General features: G+C 42.6%; 1 protein-coding gene across 1 annotated transcript; it reads right to left on the bottom strand.

Moving 5' to 3' along the window:
* Window positions 1-326: 326 nt before the first annotated feature.
* LOC147620933 (pentatricopeptide repeat-containing protein At5g27110-like) lies at window positions 327-4,183 on the bottom strand. The gene has a single exon (XM_086825210.1). The coding sequence runs from the start codon at window positions 3,346-3,348 to the stop codon at window positions 955-957; it is 2,394 nt and encodes a 797-aa protein (XP_086681336.1). The 5' UTR covers window positions 3,349-4,183; the 3' UTR covers window positions 327-954.
* Between the last annotated feature and the right edge of the window lie 5,618 nt (window positions 4,184-9,801).

Genomic DNA, 9,801 nt, shown 5'->3' with positions numbered 1-9,801 from the left:
ATTCCTCTTGATCAATACGCCTACTTCCAACGCTTGTTAAGGCAATCCCTACATGACTACCGAAACTTGCAACAAATAGACGACCAACAATACATGGCCTTCTTTGACTGCTTCTAGGCAGTCACATCCTTGGGCCCTACAAAGGGGCCTTAGTTGTATCATGATGTCTTGTTTGTGGGTTTTCACCCCACAAAGGTTTCCCACTGGCAATATAAGATTTACTTTTTTTATTTAAAGAGTGTGTGTGTGTGTGTGTGTGTGTGTGCGCGCGCGAGAGAGAGAGAGAGCGAGAGAGAGAGAGAGAGAGAGAGTTATGCATTACCTTCTTTTGTTAAAGGCTAAAATGGCCAAGGGACATGAATTAGTACATGTGATAGATACAATGTTGTGGGAAATGTCTGGACACATCCCCTGAGATATTGTTAGTGGTGTTGTGTGAAAAGCCTTATTCATGTCCTCTGAGGAATTGTTATAGAAGGGTGCACCTTAATTTCCATCATTTTATGTCTTTTGTAACGAAGTAAAACTATGGGCGGCAATGTAGCATCTCTTCTTTGATGTATGCCATGAATCTCAATGTAGTTTCAAAAGTTCAGTTGTGGAAAGCTAGGTGGGGTGCCTATTCTCAAGATGATCAAATGTGGTGTGCCTTAAGGGACCACTTCCAGACTAGCACTTTACCCTCTTAAAGACAAGCCCACTAAAAGAAAAAGGTGATCCAGTAGAGGACAGTGCTACTGCATGTGCTAACTGTGCAAGGTAGCAAATGCCCTGTGCTACTGTACAGCATTGCATATGCAAGCAGCCCTTATAGTGCCAGCTTTGCTATATGCCTGGGGATCTCGGGATGGCACCATAGGTGATCAAGACACTCGGCTGGTTATCCACCCAGAATAAACCCTGCAGTGTGCTGAGAAACATGAAGCTATGGCTGATGAACATTTAATATACGGATTACAGAACCAGACTCACATTGGGCACATGCCCTTTTACCTTCATGCGTGAACTCAAGCTTTCTAGCATTGCTGAAATTTCCTTGCTTTGGTTCTCTCCAACTACAAACTGATGCACCTTCTTGTTCACCTCTATCAGAGCAGTTGCAGGCTTTTTATTTAACCCTTCATGTTTCCTCATCTCCTCTATTCTATATGCATCACTCCATTGGCCAGTGGCTGCATATACATTTGCCATGAGCACATACGGAGCAGAGGATTCCGGATCCAGCTGCACAAGCTGCTGAAAACACCTTAGTCCTAGGTCTGCTTCTCCATGAACCTTGCAGGCAGTGAGCAAGGCTGTCCACAATGAAGGGTACGACATAGCTTCAAGAAATTTTTCAGCTTCATACAAGTGCCCTGATTTTGCAAGAAGATCTACCATGCATGTATAGTGATTTACTGTTGGTACAAAGCCATACTCTTCTCTCATCACATTGAAAAACTCTTGGCCCTTGAATACCAGCCTGGCATGGCTGCATGCACTAAGAACGCATGTAAACGTAACATCATCCGGCTTCACACCTTGTTCTTGCATGCTTTCAAAGCATTTTACAGCCATGCCACCCTCATGGTTCATGCCGTATCCTCTTATCATTGCACTCCACAACACAGCATCCTGCATAGGCAGGTTTTCAAAGACTTTGCATGCCTCCAAAAGCGAGCCAAGTTTAGCATACATGTCAACCAAACTGCTGCCAACCAAAAGGTCGGTTTCGAATCCCTTTTGTGCAAGATCAATATGCATTTGATGCCCCTTGTATAAGGCTCCTATACTGCCGCAAGCTTTTAACAAGCAAACAAAGGTGACAGCATCTGGAGGCACACCTTCTTCTTGCATCTTTTCATAGCATGCCAGTGCTTCTTCACAAGGTCCATATTCAGCATATCCTGCAATAAGTGCAGTCCACAACATGACATGGCGGACTGGCAGCTTATCAGAGACTTCTCGTGCCTCTATAAGTGAGCCACTTCTGGCATACATGTCAACCAAAGCGCTGCCAACAATAACATCTCGTTCGTATCCCACCTGTGTGATCCCCTTGTGGATACCTCGCCCCCTATCTATGGCTCCTATGGTGCCACCACAAGCTTTGATGGTGCTAACAAATGTGAAAGAGTTTGGAGTAATACCTTCTGCTTGCATCTGCTCAAAGCATTTAAGAGCTTTCTCACCCCACGCTTTTTCAGCATACCCTGAAATAAGTGCATTCCACGAAACAACATCTCGAAATGGCAGCTTGTCAAGAGCTTCCTGTGCCTCGACAAGCAAGCCAGATTTTGCATACATGTCTACCAAAGCATTCCCAACAAAAATATCCCTCTCAAAGCCTTTTCCTGAGATATCAGCATGTATTTCCTGGCCCTTTTCAATAACTCGTAGGTTGCCACAGGCTTTCAAAGCACAAACGAATGTGAATGTATTTGGAGAAACACCCCTCACTTGCATCTGTTCGAACGTTTTGAGCATAAATTCACCAGGTTCATGTTCAGCATATCCTGCAATTAGTGCATTCCACGACACAGTGTCCCGAATCGGCAGCTTATCGAAGACTTCCCGTGCACTTGGAAGAGAGCCACATTTGGCGTACATGTCAACCAATGTGTTGCCAACAAACAGATCTTCTTCAAAACCCTTCTGTACAATATCAGCATGTATTTCTAGACCCTTGTCTATAACTCCTGTGCTGGCACAAGCTTTCAATATGCAAACAAACGTTACAACATTAGGAGAGACACGCACCTCTTGCATATGCTCAAAACATCTTACTGCTTCCTGACCTTGTCCATGATCGACATATCCTGCTATTAGTGCGGTCCAAGTCACGACATTCAAAACTGGCATCTTCTCCAATACTTCTGATGCCTCTTCAAGCAAGCCACATTTTGCATACATGTCAACCAGAGAATTGCCAACAAAAAGGTCTCTTTCAGAGCCCTTCCGTGCCACATCGACATGAATCTCTTGGCCTCTTTCCAAGTCTTTGAGCCCAGCACAAGCTTTCAATGCAGCCACATACGTGTAGCTGCTTGGTTCTACACAGTCCTCTTGCATCTTACGATAAAGATTAAGAGCATGATGTGCCTCGCCACAGTCAATGTAGCCTGAAATGAGAGAGGTCCATGAATGCTCATGGCGATAAGCCAACCTATCAAAAACCTGCTGAGCTTCGTACAAACCTCCGCATTCGACAAACATACGCACCACATGGTTCCCAATAGCTATGTGAGATTCCATCCCATTCTTCTGTATGTGTGCATGCACACCCTTGGCAAATGCCAAATTTCTGTTTCTTCTATATTTTTGCAAGAGAGAGATGAGGCTATCAACAGTGCAGGGCAGCTCAGCCATTCAGACCAAAAGCTCCAAACTACTGCTGTCAGAAAACCCGAGCACATGTTGACGCTAGGGTGCCAACAGATCACCCATGCCTATAGCTCATGTAACTATATACGAAGCTTTTTGGTATCAGAAAACCTGGGCACGTGTGTTTGTGTGTGCACCAGCAACTAAACCTTGGGGTAAGCCGTGCTGCTATGTGAAATGTCAATGCGAAGGCATGACAAATCATCCATGCCTGGCTCACATAATCAATTATTAGGATGTTAATGCCAGAGATAAGCCTTTGAAATGGGCCCACCAGGAAGAGGCCTCTTCCCTTGGATGTAGAAGTCTCCTTCTGGGTGATCCGATGCAGCTGGGAAAACCCTTCTAGCCTCTGTCCCAGGAAATCCAAAGGGGGTGTGCTATGACGATCCAAAGAGCTGGGGTTTCAATGTACTCTGCCCGGTAACATGGGGCCTTCGAGGCATGCCACTGATTGGGATGCCCACAGAGTGCTTTGAGCAAATCCATGCTTGCTTTGCATTCCCACAAAGTTCTGTGATTCCCTTGGCTCCAAGCATGCCTTTACTCCAATCTTCGTACGAGCAGCGATTCTCTCTTAATGATTGCAGAAGAAGTAGAGTAATGACACTGAGCGGAATCGCCAACAAGCCCTAGTCGTGTTGAGTGTGGAGCTTCTCCTGTGCCTTCGTCGCAAGGGACTACTCAACTAGAATCTATTGAACTAAATGCTTCAATGTAGTTCAATTGGCCTTAAGCACATGAAAGACCCAAAGCTTATAGAAGAGACCACCCCTCCATGCAACACCACACCTCCTCCTCCTCCAATATACAAGACCACCCCTCCATGCAACACCACACCTCCTCCTCCAATATACAAGACCATGTTTTTCTTATGGTGATCCATGAATCCCCCTCTTGTCATCACACGTTGAGGTCTTCAGATGCCTTTGTTATGTTGTTACGCTTTGATTTACCTAGCCTTCATTGTTCGCCACCTTCTTTTAATACTCCCCCTCGAGGTCAACTCCATACCCTACATTCCAAGTAAGCTCCTGAACCTGCAGAGCTTCGTTGTACCCATTGCCTTTATGAAGATGTCCACTGCTTGATCCTCTGTGCTGACATATACCAAATGCACATCACTTGCTAGAACCTTCTCCCTCACAAAATGCTAATGCACCTCAATGTGCTTCGTCCTAGCATGATACATTGGGTTACTAGCTAATTATGTGTTGCTCATGTTGTCATAATAAATAACAACTGCCCTATCCATGGGCTCACCCTATACAAGTAGCTTCTACAACCAAGCTACCTCAAATGTTGTCATAATAATAGCACCCATATACTCGACAAAGCAACTCCTGCTAACAATGACACTCCCAAAAGAAAACATAAAACCATGATCTCCTGTTTGAGACACTACCAACCCAATCTGCATCTATATATATACATGTGCTCTAGCCTCATAGAAAAGTCCATAATGTAATGTGGACTTTATGTACCTGAGTATCCTCTTAGCCGCATCCAAAAACTAGCTTTCTCGGAGCTTGCATAAAGTGACTCACCAATCCAATAGCATAGCTCAAATTTGACCCAGTAATGGTCATGTAAATCAAACTCCCTACAAAAATGTACATATACATAGTAGGGTCCAAGATCACAAGTATGTATAACCAATTTTTGTTCTACTCTAATGGCATTGAGATTGTCTTACAATTCATAATTGGACAGCATGTCTAAAGCATACTCCCTCTACAAAAGGCAAATCCCATCCGTGATCTAGTCACCTCTATACTGAAAAAATATCGTAGCTCTCGCCTAAATCTTTCATTTTGAAGGCTTCTTCTTGAGGAGCATCTTCACCTCATGAATGTCAACATCGATGTCCCCTGTGATAATCAAGTCATTAACTGTCTTTTTCACATAAAGTGAAAAATCTATTGTAGATACCAATAATGATAAGATACTCTTCTATCTTGTCTAGCCATGCTCTAGGTGCTTGCTTTTTAAGCCGCACGCAACCCTGAAAACAAAATCTAGGTGTGCATCATCTTCATATCCTTGTGGCTGCACACCATGTAGACCTCCTCCTATAAAACACCATGTAGACCTCCAGTAGCCTTTCTTATTAGCTTACTTACTCTCACCTCGGTAGCCTTGCTATGCTTAGAACTTATTTATGTGGCAAGTGCATGATGGATTAGGACTAGGAAAAGCACGGCATAGTATTTGGTATTATAAAGAATTAGTGCCACAAAACTAACAAATTACTTTATTTGACCTCGAGGATGTTGCCACCTACGCTCAAAGCATGGTGCACACACTTTTGCATGACACCCTCATCCCTTATTATGAAGCAATGCACCATAACAACATCTAGTATCTATAAGATATTAAGAGATGCCATTAGCTATATGGGGGATTCTTTTGATGGCCAAGGTTGTGCCATGCACATAAAGCTTTGCCCAAATTTATAAATGCTGTGTTTTGGTGATCCTCCCAATGATTGGAGCTCTCAAGGTGGTGATAACCACAACTTTAAGCCTATCAATCTCCAAAATCAGCAAGTCCCCTCTTCCTCCTAACACTTCCATCTACTCTTACATCTCAGGGGTGTGGATTATAGCCTCATTAAATGACAACATTAGTTAAATCAAAAAGATTTTCATTGACAAAGAGGTTGCATCCCTTAACGTGAATTGCTTCTTGCAACTTCTGAAGACTTGGCCGGATCTATACTAATGTGCTTATATGTTCAAAATGCATTATAGGGTACATTTTACAACACAATCATAGCCAAATCAATACATAAGGCCTCATATAAAGATACTTGATGTGCTCTTCCCAAAGTCGCTCTCATTGAAGAATGCATTTTGTGCAAGAGATTAACATTTAGTATGGAGCTTATCAAAAGTTGAAATTATTGAGGCATTTGGTTGAAATTATTGAGGCATTTATGGAAGTGGAAATTTGCATCACATTTCTTGAGCTACTTTTCTTGAGATTACACACACCCACGAGCAATACCTCCCCCACTACCTTCTTGCAATGACGGAGCCTAAACCTCCACTTGTGCATTGAGACCCATGCCAACTTGCGTACCCGTTTTCTTGAGCTACATTTACCTCCAAGTTCTTGCATAAGGCATTTTGTCAACCTCTGCATGATTAAAAGAACATGCTCATACCTCGATAGTTTTGGTCCTTGATATTCCTTCATCATGTTCACGATGTCTCAAGTGAACAACAAACCTTGTTGTGTCTTCTATTTCCAAAGTGGGTAGAAATAGTTTATTATAGCTTCCTAATTTTTTTCTCTTTCTCTTTTTATTGCAACGCTTACATGTAAGAGGACCAACATTCTCTTAGCATACTTGGTACTAAACTTAGATTTTCTTTGAATATATATGTACTTAGTCTTAGGAAAAACTTACGACCAGGGTTTTTTGAGCGAGATTTTGCTTGATTCTAGGAAAATCCATTTTTTCAAAGAAAAACATTATTTTGGTGTTAAGGCCACATCCAATCTAGGTGGTTAACCATTCCTTTAAAAAAACATTAAGTACAATACACCACCACTTAATCACAAAAATGTAATTTCTTTGAATTAACATGGCATCACAACACCTTTTCAAAACAATGTATCACATGAAATTGTACATATGGTTCATAGTAAGCTTGTCCAAAAAATAGCACATGAAATTTCATTAATCCCTTCTTGAAAAGATTGGTGGGGAGAAGAGAGAGCTTGAGCTCTTGCAAGCACACACACTCTCACAACAATGGATAAGACACACACAAAGATGGAAGACTGAAATCTTCTTCTCCTCGTTGCTCTCAAAACAAGTCTAAAAAAGATAAGTGAATACCAATATAAGTACTAGAGTACTATGTATAAGCAGTCCATAATGTGAACATGTTAAATAGGTGAGCTGGCAAGATAAGTATACCATAACTTGGTTGGACTAGGTAGGTGTAGTTGGTATATAATCACTATTGAAGATCCATTGTGTGTCAGACTATCAAATATGCCAGTGGTGTAAAGGTGGAATGGTCACCCAGGCATGTCATGAGTGTCAGCTCATGTTGAGCTTAAAATCTTTAAGACTCCAAGCATAGTGTGGAATCTGTGAAGCTGTGAAACTTCTTTTCTCCCAAGACCTTGGTGAAAATGTCAACTACCTACTCTTTTGTGCTAACGTACATGAGATCAACATCTTCTACTAAGACCTTCTCTCTGACGAAGTGATAATGGACCTCTGTATGTTTGGTATGTGCATAAAACATTGGGTTCGTGGCCAACTATATGCTATTAAGAGTATTGCAATAGATGACAACTTGCCTATCCACATGCAACCCCAAATCCCTAAGTAGCTCACGTAACCAAGCTGCCTCACATGTTGCCACCATTGCATCACCCTTATACTTTGTCTCTGTACTCGACAAGGCAATTGTCGGCTACTTCTTGATGTTCCATGTACAACACCACTCCCAATAAACCTGCTAGTAGATCTTTTGTCCAAGATGCTACCAGCCCAATTTACATCACTATATCCATACACCTGTAACTAAATACCAGCCTCATAGAAGAGACCATAATCCACTGTGGACCTCATATAGCATAGTGTGCACCTCACACTATCCAAATGTGACTTCCAAGGAACCTACATAAATTGAATCTCTAACCCAACTGTGTAGCTCATGTCTGCCCTTGGTGATTGTCATGTATATCAAGCTGCCCTGGTGATTGTCATGTATATCAAGCTGTCCCTACCACTATCTTCCTATACATAGTGGCATTCTCTAGAGTCTCACTTGTGTTTGCACTCAGCTTACCATTCTTATCCCCAACGGCACAAAAATGGGCTTACAACTAGCCATACCATATTTGGACAACATGTCCAATACATATTGTCTCTGTGACCAGCCACCATAGCCCTCAAGCATCCTGATGGCCTCAATGCCAAGAAAGTATCTCAGCTCACCCAAATCCTTCATGTCAAATTTTTTCTTGAGGAGACTTTGCATTCTCAACTTCCTCTTTATTGTCACCCCCAAAAATTAAGTCATCCACATAGATAGTGATGACCACAATCCCCTTATCACTCTTTTTCACATAGAGTGAATGATCACATCTTCCATATGAAAGCCAATGGCGATAAGATATTGTGAAATCTTATCATGCCATGCTCTTGGTGCCTGCTTCAAGCCATACAAGGCTTTACGTAACCTGCACACATAATTTGGGTGACTCAAATCCTCATAACCAAGTGGCTATTCCAAATATACGTCTTCTTGTAGCTCACCATGCATGAATGCATTCGTTACATCCATCTGATGCAAAACCCAACCTTTTGATACACCCACTATAATAACAACTCTCATGGTTTCCATCTTGGCAACGGGGCTGAATGTCTCCTCATAATCAATGTTGTAGGTCTAAGCATAACCTTTGGCAACAACCCATCTCACCTTATACCTATTAATGCTTCCGTCTGAGTTATGCTTCACTTTATAGACCCACTTACATCCAATAGCCTTTTTTCCCTTAGGTAAAGGCACCAATTCCCATGTCTTGTTTGTATCATGTAACCATTTCTTCATCCATGGTTTTCTCCCAATGTACATGCCCAACAACATCCTCAAAACATGTGGGTTCAGCCTCCTACACAACCTTTGCCCTGTATGTAATGTATGCATAACGGTGAGCTACATAACCATCATACATCAATCTCTAAATAGGGTTTTTGACCCTACTCAACCTATGTGGTCCTGGATCTATCCTTGGTGTCGGCTGCCTTAGCCTTCCTTGCACCATGTATCTTGATAGTTGAAATCCCAAACTCCTCATCAAAGGCTCTACTCTTATCCACTAGACTCTCCATCAACATATGAATGCCTTATTGAAATGTCAGGCATACCAAGGGACTCGTCAACCTTCTCTTTACCTTTATGTGATGCATTGTTGAACTTGCAGGACTAATTTTTTGATGCAACTTGCCACTCCATGGTCTATCAATGGACCCACTGCTAGAGGACCCTCTCTATTACATTACCCATAGGAAGCCACCATAGCCACCAAGATGAGGGAGGAGAGGAGGGATCTTGTTCTCACCATGTAGGCTTAGAGGAGTGTGGATAAGCATCCACACTACTGTTGAGCTTATGTAGTGGCATGCCTGCCCACACTTGCTCGACCACCCACGGTCCTCCAACCGAGCACCTCACCCCTGAACCCCAAACCCCATCGTTGATCACACTCCAATGTGATTGAGCTCCATGTCTGGTCGAGCCCTACATAGCCAGTTAAAAGCTACGTGACATTACCTCCCCCTTAAGCAGAGTTTTCATCCACAAAAACTAACTGAGGATAGTTTTTGGTAAGAGTATTCAGGCGTTCCCAAGTGGATGCATCCTCGTCTCTGTCCTTCCACTTGACAAGTGCCTCTCTCGGTAC

This window comes from Cibotium barometz, chromosome 31 (genome assembly GCF_041138505.1).
Source record: "Cibotium barometz isolate CiBa-2024 chromosome 31, ASM4113850v1, whole genome shotgun sequence".
NCBI classification, from domain to species: Eukaryota; Viridiplantae; Streptophyta; class Polypodiopsida; order Cyatheales; family Cibotiaceae; genus Cibotium; species Cibotium barometz.
The sequence above is the reverse complement of the archived record's forward strand: the minus strand, read 5'-3'. Positions and strand labels throughout refer to the sequence as shown.